This window comes from Branchiostoma lanceolatum, chromosome 4 (genome assembly GCF_035083965.1).
Source record: "Branchiostoma lanceolatum isolate klBraLanc5 chromosome 4, klBraLanc5.hap2, whole genome shotgun sequence".
Classification (NCBI taxonomy): domain Eukaryota; kingdom Metazoa; phylum Chordata; class Leptocardii; order Amphioxiformes; family Branchiostomatidae; genus Branchiostoma; species Branchiostoma lanceolatum.
Window position 1 is genome coordinate 15855837 of NC_089725.1, and position 25960 is coordinate 15881796.

At 41.5% G+C, this 25960-nt stretch overlaps 1 protein-coding gene across 12 annotated transcripts in view; it reads left to right on the forward strand.

The window, feature by feature from the left end:
* The window catches only part of LOC136432876 (rho guanine nucleotide exchange factor 11-like), a 60667-nt gene extending 35399 nt beyond the window's left edge, over window positions 1-25268 (forward strand). For 10 of the 12 annotated variants that reach the window (XM_066424460.1, XM_066424457.1, XM_066424462.1 and 7 more), the window contains 31 exons: window positions 54-96; window positions 326-434; window positions 773-898; window positions 1312-1374; window positions 2219-2257; window positions 7773-7923; window positions 8140-8257; window positions 8781-8957; window positions 9683-9751; window positions 10987-11155; window positions 11742-11801; window positions 13310-13364; window positions 13620-13744; window positions 14032-14198; window positions 14358-14410; window positions 14762-14855; window positions 15639-15721; window positions 15955-16080; window positions 16299-16416; window positions 16831-16931; window positions 17054-17131; window positions 17696-17771; window positions 18102-18269; window positions 18493-18586; window positions 19850-19987; window positions 20643-20830; window positions 21614-21799; window positions 21974-22078; window positions 22214-22329; window positions 22593-22818; window positions 23081-25268. In XM_066424460.1, the coding sequence (XP_066280557.1) occupies window positions 54-96; window positions 326-434; window positions 773-898; window positions 1312-1374; window positions 2219-2257; window positions 7773-7923; window positions 8140-8257; window positions 8781-8957; window positions 9683-9751; window positions 10987-11155; window positions 11742-11801; window positions 13310-13364; window positions 13620-13744; window positions 14032-14198; window positions 14358-14410; window positions 14762-14855; window positions 15639-15721; window positions 15955-16080; window positions 16299-16416; window positions 16831-16931; window positions 17054-17131; window positions 17696-17771; window positions 18102-18269; window positions 18493-18586; window positions 19850-19987; window positions 20643-20830; window positions 21614-21799; window positions 21974-22078; window positions 22214-22329; window positions 22593-22818; window positions 23081-23289 (3630 nt within the window). In that variant the 3' untranslated portion in view covers window positions 23290-25268. The remainder of the gene's footprint in view (window positions 1-53; window positions 97-325; window positions 435-772; window positions 899-1311; window positions 1375-2218; window positions 2258-7772; window positions 7924-8139; window positions 8258-8780; window positions 8958-9682; window positions 9752-10986; window positions 11156-11741; window positions 11802-13309; window positions 13365-13619; window positions 13745-14031; window positions 14199-14357; window positions 14411-14761; window positions 14856-15638; window positions 15722-15954; window positions 16081-16298; window positions 16417-16830; window positions 16932-17053; window positions 17132-17695; window positions 17772-18101; window positions 18270-18492; window positions 18587-19849; window positions 19988-20642; window positions 20831-21613; window positions 21800-21973; window positions 22079-22213; window positions 22330-22592; window positions 22819-23080) is intronic. The other 2 variants (XM_066424466.1, XM_066424464.1) reach the window with 2 other exon arrangements.
* Window positions 25269-25960: the final 692 nt, after the last annotated feature.

Sequence of the window (25960 nt, forward strand, 5' to 3'; positions counted from 1 at the left end):
TTTGACACCAACCTTCCTCGTGACTTCATGAATATCTTGTTTTTGTTATCCAGCCCCTGAGGATACATGTGGATGATGGGATAGTAAGAGCAATAGGTGAGTGCTAAGTGTCAACTTCAAGTTGCCCTTTCTTTGTCATACCTCTGATGTTATGCAAATTTGTTCTTTGAAAATTATCTTTGTGATAGCTGTGTTAACTAATGGGTTTGTTATTGAAAGCCCCTTAAATGCAACTGTAATACATTTGCCACCATAAGAATTATACAGTATTCCTAGATTCCCTCGAAGAGAGTATGGTATCATAAAATATAATCTTCATCTTCAGATGAGGCTCTGAAGTACAAGTCCAATGATGAGGCCAGTCTTCGAGGTTTGTTCCAAGCAGCACAGAATATGGCCAGTTTGGTGGTCAAGGAACAGCTACAAGACTTCAGGTAGAATACTTTGACTAGTTTTCCTTCCTTCTCTTGGCATAGAAGATACAGATCATGTGATTAGATCACTGGGAAAATGTACTGTGCAAGCTGGACCATCTGCTATTTATTGAAGTCGACAAGAGAAAGAACATGTAATTATGCAGTTAGAAATTTTAAAAACATTGCTTTAATTGTTTGTGCAAGTTGGTTGTTTTTGTATAGCTCTTCTCCCATGGTATGAAAAGCAATGAATAGGAGCATTTGTATTTCTACTCCTAGGAGCACCAACATTCTCCATAATAATCCAACTTTTGCATACGTAGGATTTACAGCTACTGTTTATTTTTTCTTTCCAGAAACAAGCGTGCGCTGGGGCTGGGCAGCCTTTTTGGTGACCAGCACCTGCATGACATCCACCTGGACCATGCCAAAGAGATGAAGGTGGTGGAGCAAACCCTGCTGCCACATCTGGACCAGTTCATGTAAGTTTAACAGCCAATGATTTTGCAGCTATGAGCTCCTAAACTCTTATGGATAACCCCTAGTACAGTACAAGGATCTGACAATACCCTTAAAACGTAATGCAATCAATCCATCTCTCCCCTTAAGTAGTGATCAAACTGTACATTAATCTGTTTTGAACTAATGCATCCCACCAAGTAGCTGTTGGGGTGGAACAATATAATGATTGCCTTCGTGCAGGTGGTGTCATGGGACTCTTATCAAATAATGTATTCGGCACAATAGAGTAAAAAAAAAAAACAGAGCAAGTCTTTGCTATCCACCACCAGCTAAGATGAAACAAAAAGATGAGGCAATAAAAATATGGGATATCTTTTCCCACAAGTCCTTTTATCCTCTCTTTTTTTTACAAGTTGTCTACTATTGGTTACAGGGAGGATGGAGACATTGTTGCCAATTACATGGGTAGCCCTACTAGCAGGTTTGGTTCACAAAGGTAACATTTGAGTCCACAGACAAACCTGCTTTACAATCGGTTTGGTCTGTCTTTCTGTATTCTGGGGAGATGGTCACTAATCATCGGAGAACCACTAATGTGGATCCTAATCCATGGGATGAAGGAATGAATAAGAATTAGTTACTCACAAAACATTTAATTTCTTGTTGATTTATACATAGATGTAGCTTCTTCCTGGACTGGCATCATTGTAGCTGCTTGATTATCAATATGTAAATTGTAATCAACTTGATTTTCATATGCAAAATAGATATCATCTTCATCTATATGTTTTGTAATCAGTAGTGAGGAACATCTCAACTTGTTATTAAAAAGTAATCCTGTATCAAAGTAATTTGTACTTGACAGTCATTTTGATTTGTTAACTGCCTTGGAATTTTTATAGAAAATAAGCACATGTACAAAAAAACATATAGTAATTTCATCATTCTATCACAGGTTTTTCATTTCCTTTCTCAAATGAAACTAGTAATGAAGTTGATTTGGCCTAAATCACAAAAGTACACTTCCAATAAATAAATAAATAAAAGTCCTTTTATTTCCTGCTGTTTGGTGAGAAGTAATAGGAAGTCAGCCTGTGGCCCATCAGCCTGCCACACCCCCTTATGAATATTAATGTCCACTCCTGCCACATGTACAGATGACCTCATCCCTCTCGCTCAAATAGGACTGAGTCATCTCAGGCCTGTATAACACTCCATGTGGTGTTGGCACCCTCACCAGTCTTGTACTACCTGCCTAGGAAAACTGAACCCTGTATTTTGCTCTCTCTTCATTCATGTGGACGATAGCTGATCTTATGTTTCACCATGGTTGTCCGCAGGTCCAATTTGGAAACGAGAACGCCAGCCACTGCCAGGAAGTGAGTAACAGTTTGTTTGTTGTTTACTTGTTGTGTTTTGATGATGACATAGGTTGTTTGGGGGTATGTGTGAGTCAGCCCATGTGGTGCACATAAGAGACACACATAGCATGTGCATTTTTCAGTAAAACCAAGGAGGTTTTATATAGAAGGAGAGCGGACGAGCTAGCGCCCCGCTGGGTCCTTTTGTTTCGCCCCGCTGCGACCCATTGTGTATAGCTGGCGCGGCGCCGTCTTTGAACCGATGCGTGAATCGCGGTTTTCTATGCAAAGGAGCTTCGGCATGACGTCACACGTGCCGGAGCCGACCGGCAGCCGAGATGCCTCGGGTTTCCGACGATTTCCTTATTTGGAACACCCGGTAGGTTCGGCTGACGTCATCATTCGATCGAGGACAAAATGGCGGTCATCTGGATACTTGAATTTTTACCGTGCGACGAACTAGGGCGAGTTTTTGGTCATTTTTGTTGACAAGTCTCTGTTTTTTAGCGTCAAAAATATAGATTCATACCTATATTTCATGTTGCCACAAAAAATTTGTATCGTTTTTCTTTGGTAAGTTTTCTTTTTTTCTGAGTAGCTGAAGGGGTCCTCGTTCCAAATTTGTTGTTTTGGTCAACGGAACCTGGGTAGATTTTCCGGCACCTGGGAGTGACTTTTTGTATGATTTTCGTGCATGGAGGTCCTTGGTTCGTATCCATGGATTCTTCGGTCATGTTTTGGATAGCTATGTGTTTCCTTAGGAGACTTTTAGGCCGATTTATTTCGGCTCCCGATTGGCATGTTTACAGAAGAACTTCAAGAAGGTGTATGCGAGCCTACCCTGGGATGCAGACTGTATATCGGGCCTTTTAGCTGGTTTCTTTAGCCGGTTCCTTCCCCCAATCCCTTCGGCGACCGAAAGCTCCAAGCCCGCCGATGCCGTAATTAGCGCATCAGGGGAGTCTAGTCCGGTCGGGCTGAGTTCTTGGACCGCCGCCGAAGGAAATCGCTAGCGACCCGGTACTAGTCTGGGCTCCAGGGTAATGCGAGCCAAGTCAAGCTAAGTTTGTAATTTCTCTTCAGTCGGCATATATGCACATTAAAAAATACTGTTCTCTAAGACTTGTGTTTTTCAAGCCATCCGGCGGTTTTGTATACATTCTCACAGACTTCGCAATCAAATGTACCGCGGCTGCCGGCGGCAGCGTTGGTTGCCACATAGTGCTTTGATTCTCGCCGTTAGAGAGATCATCTTCCACGTTGCATTCTTGTAACTCAAATGTTTCAAAGTCCTCCTCAAAAGTAACTGCTGAAAAAAAGATCGAAGTTGCTCTACAGAGTCATTATGCCTCCTTGGTCGCACCCGTGAAAACAAAGCAAAGTCGCCAAGCTGGGCGTGGGGTGTATGCATATCGGGGTAATTCGCACCTTGACGCGACATTGACTTTTCACACCCGTTACACGCATAATACAATAGAGACTTAGCTCGTCCGCTCTCCTTCTATATAAAACCTCCTTGGTAAAACTAAACCATGGATTGCATTTCACATGAACCTTTTACCATGTAACGTTACTCTAGTACTACTGATGTATTCCTTGTGGTGTTGTAAAATGGTTTGAAATTTCAACCAGTTTTGTTAGGTTTCACTGCACACCAGATTATCTTACACATCACATAAAAGGGATCTACACTGCAATGTTTTAAGCACTTGTCAGGCAGAAATTCTTGTAAATATGCATTATGCATTTCACAAGCATGAAAATACATGCTTATCAGGGGAACATGCCAAAGCCGAGATACTGATAACGTAGATAACATAGAATTCATAAATTGCATAGAATTTAGGTCAGTTTAAGGGCCAAACACACAAGTTTTTGGTGTTGGTGGTGTTCTTAAATTATTTCTTAAATCCCACACCAGTAGATTTATTTGAAAAAGTCTGAGACTGTTTTATGCCAATGTCAGAAATATTCCTGAGATGCTTTATGGCCTGTTCCTGAGATCAAGGGTTGTTGATCACCAGGAAACATGTGCAGGAAAGTACTCAGGAAGTAAGGAGATCTGTTAGATGATGCAACTAGGATGACATCATCCTAAGGTGGAGGCCACACCTCCACAGGAAGGGCTAGTACACCTCATGGCAGGGTTACAAAATCCTTCACTACAGCTAGTACAACTGTCAATTCTAATCATGTCTCTATGGGGGGAAAACAGTTTATTTGTAAAGCTCCATTGGAATATTTTTTATATCTGTAAAGTCTTATCTTGAGCAAGTAAAATCTTTTGATAGAAGTCGCATTGTTTTAGAATTCTGTCTGCCTGGAACCTCAGAATCAACCTTTTATCATTTAAGGCGACACCAATTTGATTTTTTGGTTCTGGGATTTTTTCAGAAAAAATATAGAGCAACAGGGGAAAAAGAATTTAAAAAGATTTTTGCAATAAGTCTGGGGTGAAGATAGGGGCTTGCATAACATGAAGAATAATATGATTATACAAGTTTGCAGCTTAAAAAAAGCAAACAAAGACTCTATGGTAGACAACCAACTTATCCTAGTACTCCCATTGTATAGTAGATGCACTTGTTGATTGAAAATTATTAAAAGTCCTTTTTTGATATGTACTTCTGCCATTCATGAAAAAAACATAAACGTTGAACATAAAAACATTGGCAGACAAAAGATGAATTAAGGCAATTAGGCCATTTTGCCATACTGGAAAATTGTTGAATGGCTTCATAGTAATTAATGTAGGGAGTAAAAATTTCCTAAATGGGAGTTTTTCGGGGGGGGTTTATTTGGAAAAAAATTGAGCAGGCGATTCCAAGAACCAACAAATTAAATTGGTTTGGCCTAAATGTAAAAGAAGATGACAAACAGGATATGAAAAAGAGTGTGTGGTCCAAACCACACCTCCAAACAGCAGGGGGAGGACAAATGTCTGGCCTCCATTTGATTTCTTTAGGGGAGGACAAATATCTGGCCTCCATTTGATTTCTTTGGAAAGGAAATAGATGTCTCCTTGAAAGGTCGTTTTTAGCATGCAGGTTCCCATGATTGCATCAGATGGAGATGGACAGGATTATGTCTCCAGGTCTTTGAAAAATGATTACATCACTGCCAGCGTGGCAAGGAGAACAAGGACCTCTGGGTACTCTGCAGCATCCATGATGTCAGCTGCTGTAAGATTAGCCAATGATATGAAGACCTGGTCCATTACACAAATTTGGTTCATGTTATATAAATAATGAGATTTAAGATTACAGGGAATAACTCCACTAAGTCACATTATAGGAAATATTGAAAAATAAGTGGCGATAGCAATGATGTCATAGGGAATGTGATATAGAAAGAATTAGTACAGCTGTATAAGAAGAAATGGAAATCTGATTTTGTCATGCTTTGCCCACCTGTTGCATACAAGAGAGGATATAGAGAATTATGTTAAATGGCAATGACATCATTACTGAAATAGATGGTATTAAAAGAAAGCTGGGCACAAAAATGGCTCTAAGAGTTTTTATGGACAGTTGCTGTAGATGTTAGAAAGGGACTGTCTTATGCTTATTTTTTACTACCCCCAGGCAGTTTTTGTCAACCAGAACTTTAACCTGCAGTGTTTCACTCTCTCTGGAGATGTGATGTGAAAAAGTCATTTCCTTGGATTAGACTCACGTCTCCCAGGGAACTCCTTATAATGACAGTCTGCATGACCAGGAATCATGCAGGCTTAAGGGTAATAACTACATGCATTTGAACATGAGTAACTGCTAATTAACTGTCACTCACTCTGGATACTGTGAAAATTACATGTACAGTCAAACCTGTCTATAGCGGTCACTCAAGGGACTGGCCAAAACTGGCCGCTAAGAACAGGTGGCCGCTATGGAGAAAATGTCGATTAATTGACCACGAGTGACACATATTTTCAGTACCCACTGAGATACATTTATTCACCGTACAGTACACATGTAAACAGGTAAGGCACATTTTAGAAGTTCGATTGTTGTTCTTTTACTCCTAGTTAGATAAGAACAAAATACATGTTGCTCAGTTGTCACTTACTGTTCGTTTTCGACCGTTTTCAAACATAAAATCGTGGCGACAATTTTCCTCAGTCTCTTGTTGTGGCTTGTGTTGATCAGCATCTACCATTATGCTAATAGGGTACTCAAAAGAAGGTCGCTCTTTTGAGGGCTTTTTGTCTTTTCAGAAAATTGCAACAGCCCAAATTTTACATCATAGTAGTATTATCCACATTCATTTTGAAGCTTTTGGTTTAGTGATTATCCTCAGTGATACTTTGCAGCAAAATAAATTTAGTATATTATACCTCCGTAACAGTGGTGTCTTCCGTTGACCTTTATGCTGCTACCTATCCAGTTTGTATCAGCGCCATTTTGAAAATTGCGCGAAACACGTTTTGAGCACAATTTGAATGAATTCCCGGTGAAAACGGAAATTGGGCCGGCATCCAAACATTTCACGAACTTACCGCATCAGGTACATGTGTGGGTTGTATTTTCCAAAAGGCTGCCGTAATATTTGTCCAGTCGAAATGCACAGAAATTGTCAATTTTACCACGATGCACAAACGCAAGCCATGTGAAGAAAACTATACTTGACTTCGCGTCAAACCATGGATTTTCTAACAAAGATAAAACATTCTGGTTTTCTTTATTATGATCCTATCCAGTTGAGGCCGCATAAATTTGATAACTGCGTGAAAAAATGAAGATTTTGAACCCGGCGTGCGGTGGCGATGCGGCTTCTACCGGCGCGCCGTGACCGTTATCGGCAGTGTCACTGTACTCGCGGGACCGAAAATCGTCTGGCCGCGACCGCGTTGGACAGGTGGCCGCTATAGCCTAATTCTTAATGCTTATGTCAATGGGAAAAATCCAAGGGACCGACAAAAAGTGACCACTATGGGCAGGTGGCCGCTATGCAAAGGTGACCGCTAATACAGGTTTGACTGTACATGATATGTACATTTCTTTTTCTGAAGGAAGGGTCAGTGTTATGTGTGACCTCAACATTTTTGTTTCAAATTATATTACTGAAAGGCTTTGATGGCAAAATGAGGACTTGCTGTTTCACAGTAGATTTTAACTATTTAATGATTATTGTAGAATATTAGACCCCATGAAGTCTTTGTCAACGGGTACCATTGATGTTAGACAAGCAGAGCAAGGGAGAGGAATCAATCTTTGAAGACCAAGTGTACCAAAAGTATACTTCTAAAATTCTGGTTAAAATGTTATTGCCTATCAAAATCATAATACTAGGCCAAGAGTGAAAACTTCCTGCAGTGTTGACTTACACAGGCTCTTAACCTTAAGCACACTGAAGTTGCCGTTTGGCACCCAGTTCCCCTATTGGTTACACAGTTAGGCAACAGGGAGAAGGTTAAGACAGATAACCTCTACGGACCCTGAAAAAAATGACATCATCTTTAATCATCTTTAATCCTCAAAGTTTACAAAGATACATGAAATCCTTTCCTAATAATGCTCCCTAATTTTCCCCGTAGTTCGGCGATGGCATCCTGTATCGTGACCTTCATGAAGCAGGTGGGGGTGAAGATCCAGACGTCGGGTAGCCAGGTCAGCCCTCTGGACCGCTGCCCAAGCTTCACTGCTAAGGACAAGAGATTTCCCAGGTTTAGGGATAAGAACAAAAAGGTGAGGATAACACAAAGCCCCATGACAAGTAAATGCTAGATATTTACAATTTTTTCCTGCAATTGAACAGGCAGTTAGTTATGGCATCAAACTCCCTTGGTCACATCCTAGTCCTTATGAAGAATAAAAAGTTAAGAACAATAGCAATATTACTTTTTGTGTGGTTTTATCAGGCTTCCTTGGGTACCATCCAATACATTTGTACATGTTTTCCAGAGCGTTGTGAGTGTGAAGGGCCACCACTTTGTGCCCATGCACTACACAGCACTGGCCTTCTGTAACCACTGTGGAGGGGTGCTATGGGGTATCGGCAACCAGGGATACCAGTGTCAAGGTGGGGTTTCCTCCTTTTTTCTTTGCTTTATCATGTGGGTTGAAATTCTTTGTCCTTGAAGTATTGCTTGAACAAATCGTCTTCAGGCCATTGTAGTATACATAAGATTGAATAGTCAGCATTAAAATCAATGCTTGAGTCATGTCAAATCTACTTCAATGTCAAGTGTACTTGACTCTCTAAAATCCTATGGCTTACAAAGTTTTCTGTTTAATCTCTGCTTAATTAGTGTGTCATCTCACCTGCCAATGGTTTGGTTCTCCTGTCATGATTTTTAAGTTTCCATTAAAATTAATGAGTTTGGTGGCTTAGCCTGAGCCTCGTGCAATTCCAGTGGCCTAACAGGCAACAAAGTCAAAAGTTTGTAGGTACAGAAGCTGGGAGCTACTCAAGCATTCAGTTTTAGTGCTGAAAGGGTTAGTACAGTTGTATATTGTTCAAAGACATGATGGCTGACAGAATTACTGGGTCATTTTTCTCTTTAGCTTCATGCTGTATGTTCTCCATCTTTTATTTCCTACAGATTGTGAGTACAACATCCATAAGGGGTCGTGTATCGATGCATGTGAGGACCACTGTGTTGGTGGTAACCTCAAAGGTGCCCAGTCAACAAGGAAGAAGGAGAAGAACAAGGAGAAGAGGGAGACTCGTTACTTCCCCAAAGTCTTCCGGCCATCAGAGAAGGAGAGGAAATCTGCAAGTGAGTGCCAGCAACATTGTTCTGTTGATATTCAGTTTTAGAAATGTTAAAATAGGTATTTCCAAACAGTGTAAATAAAAGGTATTTCCAAACAGGAAGTTATTTTGGTAAGATAACACATTACTGGTAATTCCAAATCAGTTTTTGGAATGGCAGCAAAATGATCTTTTAGTTTTACTTGGCTTGATATTGTGTTATATTTTTTCATGATATTCATATATTTTTTGTATAAGTCTAGGAAATGTTTTTGTTTTCTGTCAAAAGCCTGAATCAAAAATGACAAACAAGATGGGTCCAAAATAGACTAAATCAATCAGTTTATGTTTTATATGTCCCTCAGTATAGGTGGATAGTAACCAATACTAGGTTGAAGGCTACTGTAATTACATAGTACAAGGCTTTGAAGTTGTAGTTGCTTTTTATGCCACCAATGTAAATTGTAGAAATGAAGTGTAGATTAATGAGATGAAACAGTAAGCCTGCCCAAGGAGCAGGACACTATGGGTCAGTGTACTCCGTCATGACCTGTAGGTCAGGTTACAGTGTGACGCACAATTCAAAAGTCTTGTTTGGTGTTCAATAAATCTGCTTTGACGTGTTTTGAAATCACTATGTGTCACCCAGCTGTCAATTTGTAAAGAAGCCGCCTTGATCACTGTGTACGATCTATACTCATTATGGCCTAGATTTTGCTGACGACAAACCTCCCTGTGCTCCTCTTTCAGTCTTGCCGCCAAGCCAAATCCCCACCTACCCAGTGCAGCCTCTGATGAAGGACGACGATGAAGAGATCTGTAAGAACCTGTCCATAATAATAATTCATTAGTAGGTAGTTAAAACATTAGCTTAATAGCAGTTGCTTAGTTTGGCTAGTCAGAGCGTTTGCCCAGCAAACACTTTCCTCCTCATGGCCGGACCACATCCAAGGGTTTGGTGATGGTTGGGTTTGTTTAGTAATAAGATGCCTGATGTAGAAAGGCCTTGTTGTGTGGAGGCAGACCCTTTGGCAGAGATGCCCAGAGTGGTTCAGAGGGGATAGGTTCAAAGGGAAGCAGGCCCTGGGGAGGAAGGGCTGACGTAGTGGTGTTCTGAGAGGAAATCTGGGAGGAAGCTGACTGGCCCGAGATAGGAGCCAAGTTCTCCCAAGTTGCCTGTTACAATCAGGCTGTGCACTGAAGTCCTTAGCTCCTCCTAGTTTCTCCTGGCAGCTTGGTGTGAAAAGCTGCCCATGACCCGTTATGGTCAGGATAAATGTTAGCACAGCTTGTTACAATACTGGTTCTGGGGACCCTGCTGCAAGCCGTCCTGAGCCTAGGGCTTCAGGGGGCACTCGCACTAGTCCTGATGCTGGTACGGGTCACTGAAATGAGGGTCCTGAAATGTAAGCATGACACATTGTTCCCTGCTTCTCAATGTATGTTTCATGTTGTTTCTGTTAGTTGTATCATAGGTTGGTGGAGTAATTCTTGTGGTAAACTGTTGACAGATGTGAAATATTTGGGTTTGATGGTATACACTCTCCTACAGTATTCAGCAGGAAGGATGAAACAACAGTGTGTGTAATTTGTTGACTTGACAAGTCCTGTTCACAGTTATTCTTGACTTGGAGGTTGGATGATCAATCTCAGATGCTCTGACTCAATGTTGAGCTGGACCCAGAGCTGGATGTTGGTTTGACTTTATGAGGTTTAACTTGTAGGAGGATGTTGACTTTTCCCACTGCCACCAGATGTCCCCTGTTTTTTTGCCCCCCTCCCCCTTCAACCAAAACCTCCTTGCTTCAACTGAGGCATATGACATAACATCCTGTCTCACACATAAGTTGATCTATATCTTTATCGTGTCATGTTGATATGCATAGCTTCCATGTAAACTGCCTCAGTCTCAGATAATGATCATAAATATTATTGTGATGAATGTTGTTTTGGACAGGAATCCTTGCTACGTAACAATTCTTAGTTTTAGGTAATTTTGTCATTGTGCCATGGAACACAACATATTTTTTCACCTTACTCATACTTCTACACAGCTAAGCTGAAGGAGGATCGTATAGTGACCACAATGGTGGGAGGGTACGAGAACCTTCAGCAGGACCCCTCGTCCCCAGCCACTTCCCCCCACCCCAACTCCAGGGGGAACTCTCCCCGCAGCCAGAGTCCTGACATCACCCAGGAGCAGCCCCCTCCCGACCAACCCAGGTAAGGAGCATTACTGGGTCAGCCAGGTCATCTCTTATGGAAACATTTGGTTTGTGTGGAATTAGTGTTTAAAATGTCACAAACTTTTCAAAAAGCAATTACTGTATTGTTAAAGAACACATTACAGGTACAAAAGGACACTTTGCAAACTCAAGGTGATTGATACAGAAAGATAGTTGACAGATCTACCCACCCCACCATGTCTACTCTAAAAGCATGACTGTTTTAGAATTATATTTTTTGTAGCTCCCATGTCTTGTCTGCCTTCAATTTCTTTTTGTTTTATCCTTGTCCATTATCCTTGTCCATTTACCAATGTTTCCTGACTTTGCACAAGACTTGTCTGCCTCCCAGATGGATTGTAGAAGTGTCCATCATCAAATTGTCATGAGCATGCTGTCAAATTTGTCAGCAGTAAATGGAAAAAGAAAGAATCATCCACACATGATCAGAATGTGTCAACTTGTACCTTGCTTATTTTTGGTGATATGTGGAAATTGTGATCTGAGGAGGCAGGAAGATCTGTGCTCTGTAACAGAAACATTGATGATGGTGTTGGTTATACCACTTTGTTCCCCACCATCAGACGCCGGGGCAGTCTGCCCCTCCTCTTCACTTCAGAACTCGTAGCCAAGCTAAGCAAGAGGTACCTCTTCTCCTTTTCATGTCAGCACCCCTGCAGACTAACCTTGCATGAGCTGGGCCCTTTCAAAGTGGCCTGAGCTTGATAAGGGTGTACTCTAACCAATTCTGGGCCCTTCCAAAGTGGCCTAAACTTAACATGTGGAACTGAAATACTTTCGAGTCCTTTAGAAATAACTTTTTAGCTCTTTTCATTTGACTCTACCCCCCTGGGTCCCTTAATTGGGCCTGATCTATTAGGAGATGCCCTCTCATTAAGTTAGGCTTTGAAGAGTGGCCAAAGGTTTGCAGTGTTGACTTGCTTCATCACAGGGGTTATTCACAAGAGGAATGGGCTGGTAATTACTGGGCTGCAATATCAGCAGCTGCTTGCAGACAGGTGCTAAGCCTGTGAACTCTGACCTGCCATTGCAAATTAGAAGAGTTACCATGTAGAGTGTACACTAGCTTCAATCATGACATAACATGCTACTTAAGAGCAGGCAGTACACATCTGCAATGCCTAAGATCTCTATTCACATGATACATGAAAGCTCTAAAAGAGTTTGGCTCCGTAAAATATTACTCTCTGCAGCTTTGAAACTCCTGGTATAAACATGGCAAGTGCTTCCAGTATGTGTTGATGTAGCAGATCTAGAACCTCCACAGGTATTACTTCTGGAGATGCACTATGTCTACATATGTAAAATCAGAGGCAACAACAACGTGTTGAAAGTGTTCTGATATGAGGCAAGAAACTTGTGTAAAACAGAAAGCCCGGCTTTGATACAAGATCAAAGTTTTATTTTAGGAGGTCATGATTATCTACTTCTGACATTTAAGCACATTCTAAAAACAGCATTTTTCCAATCAAGCATCTCCCTGAAGAGTTACCCTTTTGGTGCCTAATTTGTCTTGTTTATGAGGTAAGGCATCGGGGAGATGGTGAAGAAAACCAAGGGAACAGAACAGAACATCCATTGTCTGGACTGCCTGTTGTGTGCATGTCCTCAATAGAGCCAGTACTAATATGTACTGCTCCTTGCCATTATGTGCTTCCTTCTTAAGCTGCCAGCACCTTCTGTGTGTACCACTAAGTCTTGCTCTATCTGCTTTCCGTGGGATCAATCAACGTTGTTAAGATAACAGAGTAGGCTGATAGTGACTGAGTTTGTGTGTTGGTGTGACAACTGAGTGCACATGTAGGTAGAGTCCCTTTCCAGTCCATCTAGAGATAGGACTTGTGTGGCCAGTGTGACACCTGCATGCTGACTCTGTGTACCTGTGAAGTGTTAGAAACACATATAGACTTGTAGCTGTGTTGTGTTTGTGTAGCCACTGTGGAAAAAAACAGGCCTGCGAAAATAACTTTCATTTCTTAGATCTGGGACATCGAGATGCTGAGTGGTAGCTTGAAGAAAGCTATAACTTTTTGCAGTTATAAACACTATTAGTGTTACTTAAATTAAGAGTGTGTATGAAACATATCTGGCAACTTGAAGAGATACTGATTCCTAATTTCTCTCTTTCCAGTAACAGAAAAACATCCACAATAGAAAGATCTGAGAGCTTGAAAGGAAGAATAAATGTAAGTAGCAATTTTTGCACTATGAGTTATTTCCTGTAAAAGAAAGCATGTTTTATGATAAAACACATCTTACCAAAATGCAGTAGAGAAAAAATTGTTTGATGTGTTAGTAAGGACTTTCTTGGGCCCTTCACCCATAGCAATAAGGTCAGAAATGTTTTGATTTTTGTCAGATCGTCTTTTAGAACCTTTGATTCTCTAAACACTTTCAGCATGATTTATCTAGAGCTTTCTTGATTGTGTTACCCTGTCTAGGGCCGGGACTCCATCACCAATGGTTCTGGCAAGCGGTCTAAGAGTGATGTGGATGTGGATGCTGTCAAGGTCGCCACGGAAACCACCACATCAGGATCCACGTCAACGTCCAGTCTGTCCAGCAGGTCAGCATGGTGGGAGACTGGCCTGGGCTCAGCAAGCCACCATTTCTCCAGTATCAGTTAGAATAGATTGTAGACTTTATTCAGCTGTTTAGTTTAGTTAAAAGAGAGCTGCTGTTTCTTTCCACAAGACTACCTGCTCTGTCATATGAACATATTTCGTTGCTTGATAGTCTTAGATGTGTATTTCTTTCGATGAATTTGTGATGGCATTTGTAATAGAATGTAGCATGTTTCATTTGGCCAACAGATTCAAGCATGACTTTACATTGCTTGTTGTTACTCCACAGTAACTCCTCTGAGGCGGTGCACAGACCCCCGTCTCCCACGGATGTGAGCAGGGACTCGGACTTTGATGTGGACCTGGAGCAGGGTGCCAACTGGCAGGAGACGGTAGATAGGAGCACCTTAAAGAGTCTCAGCAAAAAGGAGATCAAGAGACAAGAAGTTATAAATGGTAAATTGACTGCCTTTCTTCCTTCCTTCCTGTTAAATGGAAAGACAGCTAATGACGTATGAAAGGGGATGGTGACAATGTCTTCAGTGTATGTATCCTTTATATTTATTTTTATAAAACTTCTCAAGCAAAACGACTCATGTCCGTTTTCTTTTGCAGAACTGTTTCACACAGAGAAAGCACATGTTAGGAACCTCAAGGTTTTAGATTTGGTAAGTTTTGTTTCTTGATCATTTGATGACATTGAAGTTATTTCAAGGTGATAGAAACTCTACCTGTAGTAGCAACTGAAGATTTGTGCACCTGTAGGGTTTGCTCATGAACATTTTAGAATTTTAAGGCCACCTTGTAGAGCATAGTTTATATTGAATCGGTGCATCCTTCATGTACTTACTACACTTAGGTAGCTGTTTTATGGTTACTAGTTTATTGGTAGACACCTTCAACTTGTAGGCTATTGGAGCTGCTACGAACTTGCACGTACCAAAATTATTTAATGTTGCACCTGTTCGCATTGACCGTACCTATTTTACTGATTGATTTTTGTTTTTGAATGTTTGCAGATATTCCACAGGCGGATGCTGCAGGACAATATCCTGCCTGGTGATGTAGTTAAGCAGGTCTTTCCCAACATGCAGGAAATCATTGATATGCATAGTAAGTTCTCAACTTTTATGTTCCTCACTTTATCTTACCTCTGTGATATAGTTCTGGAAACAGTGGAAAGAGTTCCAAATAGGAAGTGATAGAAATGATATTTCCAGACTGATCAGATGCTACAATTGTCACTGTCAGCTACATGTACATAGTAGAAATCTTGTTTGAGATTATTGTCAGGTTGAATGGTAGAATTGAACCACAGCACTACATTGATGAAAAAAGATATTCTCTAAAAAGGTTTTCTAGGTAAGTCAAAGAAACAACAATATAAAAATTGCATAACAGATGCTGTTGCTAAATCGCAGACTTTGGATTTGGTCCTAAAAAATGTTCATCTGTATGTTTATTGTACCTCCCACACACAAAAACATTGCTAGCTTTGAAGACCACTACTAGTATATGGGAAATTTGCCAACATCACCAATGATTGGCGGCACTATCTTACTGTAGTGCAACATTCTGGACTTATATAATCAACTGCTGGTACCCTTTGATGTCGGAACCCCCCAGCAGTAGTTGTGGTGAAATGTCTGGCTGGTATCTGTGGGTCACACCCCCTCCCTGTCCTGTACACACAATCTGCTGGCACGGTTTTATAGGTTGAAGGACAAGTACAAGGACAAGGCAATTAAATTATGTAAACTCACGGCAGACTGTCTGAGTTGGAGAGGGATTGCCCATTTTGAATATTTTTCAAAAGTTATTGTTTTATTGCTCTTGTCAATGATGCATTTAATCGCCAGAAACTGTTTATAAAATGTATTCATCCATTTATTTCAGGTACGCTAAACCAGGCCATGAAGGCAAAGAAGAAAGCAGATGGACACATAGTAGGGCAGATCGGAGACCTCCTGTTGGACAGAGTAAGTGTTACTCAGAGGTCTCCATGAGATAGTTCTATTAGTTGTTATATGACTTGACAGTAGGTTAGGATCATATGATGGGTTTACAAGTTAAGTTGTATTCTGCAACTGTGAGCTTAACTTTCAAAACTTGGCAATTTGTTAACTTCTGTAGAAATGTGACATCTCTGCACTAAAACTGAAAAGACTAATGTGAGCATGTAAGGTAACATGTCTGATGTTTTGTTGTCCAGTTTGATAATGAGAGCGGCGAGCACTTCAGACACTCGGCTGCAGTGTTCTGTGCCAACCAGAAAGCAGCAGTAGAGATGATCCGTGTCCGACAGAAAAAGGACTCCAAACTACAACAGTTCATGGCTGTAAGTCACCATCCTTCACGTTCACGTGAATTGCTAAATGTCTTCAATCTGTCACATTTGCACAAGATTATGGTTGAAGTAAGCATTAACATACAGATGCAATTATAGATGTTTGTAAGCTACATTATACTATGTTTGGCCTAAAGAAACTGACAGTGTTAAATAAAGCAAGTAATGTACAGGGTGGTTCGCTCACACATTTTACCTTACTTTTTCAGGAGGCAGAGAGTAACCCGTTGTGTAGAAGGTTGTCACTGAAGGACCACCTTCCACAAGTCATGCAGCGTCTCACCAAGTACCCCCTTCTGCTGGAGAAGATAGCCAACTACACGATAGGTCAGCTATTTTGTACTGTCTGTTGTAAACTTAAGAAGATCAACTGCATTTGTAAAAGGTAAAGCATTCATCCTCAATTGAGGTGAAGCATGATACTTTTTCAAGTAGCTACACATGTAGTGGTAGTGCAATGTGGCCTCGCCATGGCTCGCGTTTGTATCTTACATGTACAGTTTTATTTTCCTCCTATTATTGGTTGATATGTGATACATGTGACTAGCTTAACTGGTACAGGGTGTAGAAATTCATGTCTATTCATTCACTTGTCTGAAAGTCACAGAAGTAGGTTAGATGTGAAATATAGGAAAAGGGCAAGAAGGAAAGACGGTCCTTAAAATGTTTAGCTGTATGTTGTCTTAAAGGTTTGCCCTATTGTGCACTTATCCTATTGACTCTGTCTCCAATTTCTTACAGGAAATCCAACTGAACAGAAGAAAATAAACCAAGCGATAGAATGTTGCAAAAGAAGTCTGGAGTATGTGAACCAAACTGTGAGAGATTGTGAAAACCACCAGGTAGGCAGCAGTATTTCGGTTATTCATCTTTTTTTAAATAGATGTTTGTTAGCTAGCTACAGGGATCTTATTGAAAAGAACTTGGCCTGACCCTTACTTTGCTATTGTCCTTTCCTTTGCAGAAACTTGAAGAGTTCTCCAAGAAGTTAGACAAATCTTCCCTGGAGAAATCTTCGCACCCCTTACTTGCTGAATTCAAGGTAAATAAAATAACCATTAAGGAATAGCTAGATTATCTCAGACTATGATTTGATACCACAAAAACTACTTAAACATGCATACAAATGTTACCCAATAAATGAATGGTTAGCATTGTTGTTCCTGCATCCTAAATGCATAACAGCTGCCCAGAGACTAGCTTCTTTGTGTGCCTGGAATCTGCTGAATACAGAAGTGCTGATACCAAGTGTTGTTTTAAGGGATGGGTCTTCTCTAGACATCTTGGGTCCTCTCCAAGACAATCTTCACAGACTTAGTTCCCCTCCCTGTAGAGATAAATTTCACTACATGACATTACAATTACTAGCCTGGGTACCATCCGGCTACCATCCTAGTTAGTTTACCGGGGCTCCCATACTCTCTCATAACCAACTCCCATACTCACCCTTGTAGGTTAGGGGGAGGTCCCAGTAAACTAACTAAGATGGCACCCAGGCTATACAATTATTACAGGCTTTTAATCTTTTGCACAAATCTATCCATATCGCTCCCAGCATGCGTCAGTGTTCTCATCACTGATTCTCCTGATTTCTTCCATTCCACAGGAACTAGACTTACCATCCAAAACCCTCCTCCATGATGGAGCGCTGACCTGGAGACTAGGGAGAACCAGACTTATAGGTGGGTCTATCTTTAGAGAATGTGAGATGTCCTGTTTGCTGTCTGAACTGGGTGATGTTATTCATATTCCGAAAATTTTTCTGAAGACTCTTGGTAGGGAAATTATTGACTATTGATATGTATCTGTTGACTTATACATGTTTATCTTATAGGGTGATGTTGTAATAGAAAGTCATAGAAGACACTGCCAACAGCCATGACACAAGAGAAGTAGACGAGATGGAAGGATGCCTACTAGAAACTGCCATATGTATACCTTAGTCGTATTTAGGTATGAAGACAGTGCTGCTCTGTAGAACTGTTTTAAGAAGATGTATCGTCCGTCCCCAGATCTCCACATGCTGCTAATGGAGGACTGTCTGGTGCTGATGCAGAAGGAGGATGACAACCGTTACGTGCTTAAGTGTCAGAGCACCATGTTAGTCAGCGGCAAGGAGGACACCAAGACTACACACTCCCCCATCATCAAGCTCAACAACCTGCTCACCAGAAATGTTGCTACAGGTAAGGTCAACTATACTGCTGTGAGATTTGATCCATGTTTTATGCCTTATCATATCGTGGTTCTTGAGTTGCAACTTGAATGATACAACATATCATCATCAAACTCTGAAGCAAAATTTGGAAAATTATTTACATGTATATGAAATGGGTTAGTTCAGGGGGTTTGGGTATTTCTGTCATTGAATGGATATTTCATAAATTTTTCTCCTCCTTCCACCTACAGACAATAAGGCGTTCTTCTTGGTCAGTACGTCCCAAATTGGACCCCAGATCTATGAGCTGGTGGCCTCAACAGCGACAGAAAGAAAAACGTGAGTATTTCAGTACCTTTGTCTGCTTAGGGTGTACAGAGTATAATAGTTAGTAACCCTGCAGTACTTCGGTAGTGTTAAGAGCAGCAGAGTTATTTGACAAAATGTGTTGGTACAGTAGAAACTGGTCTTCCTTCGGTTGGTATTGAAATTGTGGAAAGTAAAGGTAGAGAGGGGTGTTATGATTCTGGAGATGGCATGTGAAGAATTGAATGAACTGAAAGGAAATGATGTAGCCTGCGAGTATTATTTGCATATGCGTAGTGCTGCATACTTTGTACCTCATCATACTTTGTACCTAATTACAAAGTATGCCAGGGGTAGTTTGTTTATTTGTACTGGAGACGTTGAATGCAGTTTTTAATTGAAAGACAGGTGTCGTATTACACTTTAATGATTCCTGTTCAACCACAGCCTTTTGACCTCTACATAACTGAGGTGTTATTCATGAAATAGTCCTTCTGTTACAGTGTATTTTGTACATATCAAACTGTCTTTGAGAATAACATTTTTCTGGTACTGTAAATCTCAGTACTTGTATTGGCAACTACATGTACATGTACATGTACAGAAGTGCATTAACACACGATGGTTGAAAGGAATACTTTACTTAATATCTAATGAAGAAGAGGAAGTAGATAACAGTTTTGACCTTTTTTTACAAAAGTGCATATCAATACCCTGAGGCTATAGGCAGTAAGTCCCACCCCTTGGGTAACGTGATCTGTTGACTGAAAGCTTTGGTCTGCTATGCAGGTATTGAGTTTACATTCCTCAGGTAGTAGGTAATGTTGCCTCAGTCCTGTCCCCTTGCCATGCCGTTGAACCACTAGACAGAAGCAGGCTTGTTGGTAGCAGAAATCGAGAGGCCTGGGGAAGTGAAGGAGCTATTGTTGGCAGAGTTCCTCTCTGAACCTCCCAACACTGGTGTTATCAGGGCAGCAATTTGTACCTGGTCGAGAGCTGCCTAGCAGAAGTTTGAGGAAGTTGTGCCTGGTGGCAGAACCTTTTGTGTTGACCCGAATTTGATCTTAGGTTTCACAGTTCATGAAGTCTGCCCGACAGGTCACCAGTGTTGACCTAGGAGTGTCTTCCTTGCGCAATTTGCTCTGCATAAAGATCTCAGGCTGGGGAACAACTCAAACAAGTTTGTGTCAGGGTGTTGGACCTGTAAGTGCAGGGGTCCTGACAGGAAGGCAGGTCCCTAGTGGCAGCAGGCACAGTGTATGTAGCTAACAGAGGAACTTCTGCCATCATGAATAGGTGGTTCAAGCACATCACGGAAGCAGCGGAGGCGTACAAGGCCAAGGAGAAGGAGCGGGCACGGAGGGTCGGGATCTCGCTTCCCCCACCCCCCAGGATGTCCACGACTCATGAAGATCCCATCGCAGAAACAACAGCGTAAGTCAGCTCACATTCTCACATTCTTCATGTAATGAAAGTGTTATCAGACAGCTATTGATTTGGAATGGTTGTCATTCTTATATCTATTCAGTGAAATAACATAATAGCATGAGGTTTTGGGTATTTTACAATAAAGCCTGCTTAATAGACATTCAAATTTCATGCATAAAAAACTTGTTGGAAAATAAGGACATGAGAATGAGAGTTTTCTGGTGTAGAAATTAGTGAAGAAATCTGCTCAAAGACTGGTTCCATTGTATGCCATAAATCCGCAGAATACATAAGAGCTGACACACATTATCAGGTGTTGTCTTAAGGAAGGGCCTTCTAAAGACATCTTGGATCTTCTCCAAGAAAATCCTCCCATGTTTAGAGATAGGGTCTCCTCCCCATGCAGTCATGTGAGAAAAGGGCAAGCTATGTGTTATTGTAATATCCAAGCAGAAAATCTTGGAAATTCAAGATTATCATATATATTATGTCTATTGAGAAGAAACTACTAGATTGTAGTGAATACCACACATTGGGAGATCTACTGTCTGATTTACCTGTAAGCTCCTAGGAATTTCAGTACCAATAGTTCACAGACATTCATCATGGCATGGAAGTTTACAGCTGCATGTGTATGTGAATACCTGCCTTCCCTTGCCAGTGAGGAGATCCCCACCAACGAGAGGAACGGTAACCTGGAGACGGTCCGTGTAGACGAGGACAGCGTGACGGAAACGCAGCAGGCAGAGGAGACGCAGGTGGACGGCAGGGAGGTCGTCCAGCCGTCGGAGGTGCTGGTCTCACAGCAGGTGGTGTACGAGGAAACGGAGGTGGTCCTCACACCATTGGGTACGGATCGATACTTTCTTATCAAACCTAGTTTGTTTCGTGATTCCTGAACAGTTGTACATGTAGGGATGCAACACCAAAGAGTATGGTGGTTATTTCTGCACACCCTTTAGATGGTTTGGGACTTGGGAGCAAGTAAGAGCAGGAGAGATTTACATGTCACATCATGTGTGGTATTGTTTGGGACAAAGGCGTCGGGATGTGTGGCTTAAGGCATTAGGTGGATTATAGAGCTTTTAGTACTGTTTGGAGAAAGGTCAACAGTCAGTAGATGTAAACATGCAGTCTGCCATTGTTTGGTTCAAAGTCTGAGAAGGTGACACCAAAGCCAAGAGAGATGATGCAAGAAAAAGTCATTGTAGCAGCAGCTTTGTGAATATTTAAATCCAAGATCCAGATAATCAAGACAATATGTCTGTAGATAAATCACAGGAAGGATGTAAAAGGCAGCCATTTTGCGTGATGGAAGGGGTATTTATACCCCAGGTATGACACTGGTATCCTCTGTGTCTTGTTGATAGTCTCTCTACTGGTATCCCTCCTGCTTGTTGTGGTAGCCCAGCCACTTTGTAATTGGAGAAAGCTGTGTGCATTACAAAGGAATGTCAAGTCCCTACTTGGCATGTTACTGTGCTAGCTTATACTAGAGTCAGTGTTGTGCTCAGGTGCAGCATTTTCTGTGTTGGACCAGTTGAAGTTAAAGACCCCTGCCCGGGTGTATAGCACAGGACAGTGCAATGTCTACTCCACACCTAAATGTGGCGCCATGTTTTCCCATTCTAGAAAAACTGAGAAGGAAAGACGAGGCGATCAGGAAGAGTCTGGAGGAGAAGCACAGACTGCTGGCGGAGCTGGCAGGGGTACCGGAGGACCAGCTGACGTCAGAGATCGATGGGAAATTGTCTCGACAGGACAGCACCAGTCAGGAGCCAGAACCAAGGGACCTGGTCATGGCTGCCATCCTACAAGGTACCAGCAATTGGGCGTACATCTTACAAGGTTCTTCTCAGTGGCAAAAGATAATAATATTGAAGTTAAGTATGACTGTGTAAACTTGTCCAGATAAGTGCACCTTATCATTATAACCGTACTGTTTCTAGCAGTGTGTAGCAACAAGACTTACATGTATGTATGTATTTTCAGCCAACACATTGACGACGTTGGTGAACCAATGTCTGAAGGACCCAGAGAGAAGACAGTCGTCTTCCCCAGCGGTAGAAGGGGAGGTCAAGACAACCTCTCAGGAAGGTGGGTTAACTTGATACACTAACTCTAGTCACAGACTGTGATTTTTGACTATTCTGGTTGACAAAGGTGTTGTGTGCTGTGTTATCTTTAGCATTGAACATGGTCGACATGACAGTTTTCCATGTCATGTTGCAGGGTCCCCAGCAGTAAGCCGACCCACCAGTGGTGCTAGTGACCTGACTATATCCTTGCCCTGTGACAAGTTGACAGCTGTCACCTCAAGACTGAGTGATCAACTAACCCAGTTACTGGTAGGTTACAAGTCTAAGTTTTTTTGTACCATAGTGTCTACCATACCGGTAGTATGCTAATGAGGGGGATGGGGATGAAACACACACAGAATTGAATAAACCTTCCTAACGTCCCATCTTAAGACATTCAATGCTGATAGCAGTAGGTACAATATCTGTCTGGCTGATGAGTTCAAATTGTCAGTTTAGCCATGTAGAAACAGAAGGGGAGTAGAAGGATAGCTGAACTGTTGGCTGATCTGACGTGTGTTGTTTCCCCACAGGGCATGTTGACGAGTCGTGACGATGAGCGGGGGAGAGTGTACACAGAGCTGCAAGATGCCCAGGAGGAGCTGGCTCGCTACAGGGAGCAGATCTATGCCTCCCCCTCCCCCAGTGAGGCTAGCACTGCCCCCAGGGAGAGCAGACCCAGCAGTATGGTGTCTGTCGCCTCCTCAACAACCGACCCAGGCGAGGAGTTCCTTCTGACTGTGGCTGATGAGGAAATAGGTGAGAAACAAATCCTTTTTTCAGAGCTACATGTAAGCCCACTAATATTCACTTTTCATATGTAGTGTTGGCATTAAGCTATTCTAAATGACTAAAAAGCAATGAATTGCACACAGTGATGTGTAATGTCTACTGACATTTAGCTAGTTAATCATTGTAGCCAAGTCTGTGGGGGCAGTCTGTACATGGAGCAGTCTGTTCTCTAAGGTTAAGATACATGTAGCTCCATCTACTGCTTCACTGATGTACCTGTTGTGTTCAGCTGCCCCTGCAGTGCCACCACCACCAGCCTTTGCCGAGCCAATCGCAGAAGAGCAGGAGCCTGTGGAGACTCCACCCCCATCAGAAGACAACAACACGCTTCTAGCACTTACAGAGGAGGACTTCCCCCCTCCCCCTTTCCCTGACCCTGAACCACCCTACAGCCCAGGTTTCACTGAAGATGACAATCAACCTAGTGCTATTTTCTAACTTGTGCTGCCTTGAAAGAAAGCTTCTAAATGCCCCTGTGTTGAAAACGGCTGTGCCTTCAAAACATGATAATTATAAGATATTTAAGGACAGGCTATCATGCCATGTAGTAAGCTACATTTTTACACTTGCAAGACAAAAAAGCTACATCTATTTTGAATATTTGAAGATCCCTAAGGTTTGATCCAAACCAGCAACTGATTTTAAAAGCCCAAGCACAATCATTGTAAAACACAAATGGGGATACCAAGTTGCTTGATCTTTGGGAAGCATGATGTTTGTTCGAAACTTGTACCATAGACTGTGAAATAATGTATTTTTGAAAACTCTTTTGTACCCAAGGGTATCTATATGTGTATGTGTATTCAATCAACTTGCTCTTTGGTAGCAACTACCACTGGACAAAGTGTACTTTTACTATTGTGATCAAGTACAGTAAAAAATCTCTTTGTTATATAAGGTGTAAAAATACTATAGGATGCCCTTTTTGGATGGCGCTTCCTTCACAAACTGTAATTATTTGATATCTGTATCTTTATCATCAGTAGCGGTAGTTGTTTTCATGCGGCCTAGAGTCATATCATCAAAGAAGAAAATCTGACAAATTTTGTATACGCCCAGTGAGGAGCAGCATTGCATATTTGCCATCCGTCAGAGTTACAAAGTAAACAAGGGTGTCTGACAGAGAGCCTTCAATCAGGTAGAATTAAGTCGAGGCCTCGTTATGAGCCTCCGGAATCATACAATCAAGATTTTGTATATAATGTACCAACAGCATTTTAAAAGCCAGTAGCACAAGTCATTACATTTACGTAAACGGGCAGAAAACATGACAAACAAACAGGTATTGTAGCATTGTAGAAGGGCCGCTAGCAGTGCATAATGTAAAGTTGCAATTTCAAGTCAGATGAGAAACAACAGATGTACAAACAGCAGTATTAGATGTCATTAATAAATTCTGATATGTGCTTAATAAGAGTTGAATTGGCTTGTGAAAGAGATTTATACATGTACAGTATTGGAAAACATAGATGGTGACATGACCATGGTCCTCTGGTGGCTGGGTCCTATCCTACACTACCACAGACATAACTGTACAATAGTAAAGGTTCTTTCACTCCTACATGTTTGACTACCTTAAGGATCCTTTTGAGCTTTGGTCAGCATGGAGTTAGGAAATGATAATGATAGCATGAACAGATGTAGAAGATCTATCTTTTTTGGAAGGAGAAAAGTGTAGGCATGACCCACACCATAAGCACACCCAGTCATGGTAACATCACTGTTCATCTGTGATGGAATAGGTTAGGACAGTGTTCATATTTTCTGATGAAGATTAATGATCAACCGAACCTTCAAGTTCAGTGATGTTGCAATTCGTACTCAGGATAGGGCCAAAACCTGAACCCACCCAAATAATCATCCTATAATAAGCCTTTCTCTCCAAACTGGCATTGCTGAATGGTCTGTTATACTTATTGCAGAGTAACGAAAATTGTGCATGCTAATTACTACAGTTTCTAGGTTGTCCCCCCACACTATGCATGTATCAGATCACAAGCAAGAGATAAGAGGGTAGTCAGACAGAAAAAGAACCTATCCTTACCGGTCTTAGTGCATGCAATGGAAAATTTGATTTTAACTTGGTATTCAGCTTGGATCTTTGAGGGATGGAAGACCCTTGGAGTGAACCATACTTCCAATCTGTGTCCTTTGGGCGAAATAAAACATGACTGCAGTTTACATTTCTTAGATTTATGCCGATAACATGATCTGATTGCCACAGGGATACTGATGTATTGTTAATGATCCATGTTTGCAGTAGGGCTGAGAATTGTACATCCCTTTAAGACTGCACTACTACTACAATCATGAGATGTTTTAAAAATTTTGGTCAGCCCTGAATGTAATATACTGTTATGTTACCATGTGTAGCCTCTATGTTTATATGTCTGGCTGAATATACTTGATAAGGCACAGATGTGGTTTTTGTCTTTCCTTCTCAAGTTTGGGACTATGGGCAATGGTTTCCTAGTTGACAGAGACTTCCTGAAACACTGGTGAGATGTTCTTTTCTTCACAAGCATGGTCCTCTATTGCTGCCCAAACCATACATACATACTGCATCCTGGTCCGTCCATCTCAAATATACATTATGTATACTGTAAGTATACACCATCTTGTTTGCCATCATGGAACATGAGAAAATGGTAACCCAGGAAGGTAATGGTTGTGCCCTACCGGTAGCAAATATTGAAATATACTGAAAAGTCCAAGCCAGTACATGTCAACTGTACACCATAACAAAATAAAACACTAGTGCATACAATTTCTTAGACTTAACTTAGGTAAATCCTGGCCCAAAGATGACAGTTTTAACAATATAGCACTTGAACAAATGCCACCTGAATATTTGATCTAAGATTGAGCTAGACTAAGACATACCAACGTCAATGCATATGGGTGACAACATTTCAACAGCACAAAAGCGACATCTAGCGGAATTAGCAGGAATGTTTTGAATGTGGTCCATTGGGAATGGATCATGGAAAGCGACACACAGCAGCCACAAACATCACGGCAAACTACTGCAAATCCTGCCATGGGTATTTGATGGATCCAATAAAACATTTAGAGTTGACCATCAGGGGACATTTGCCACGTGCTGTAC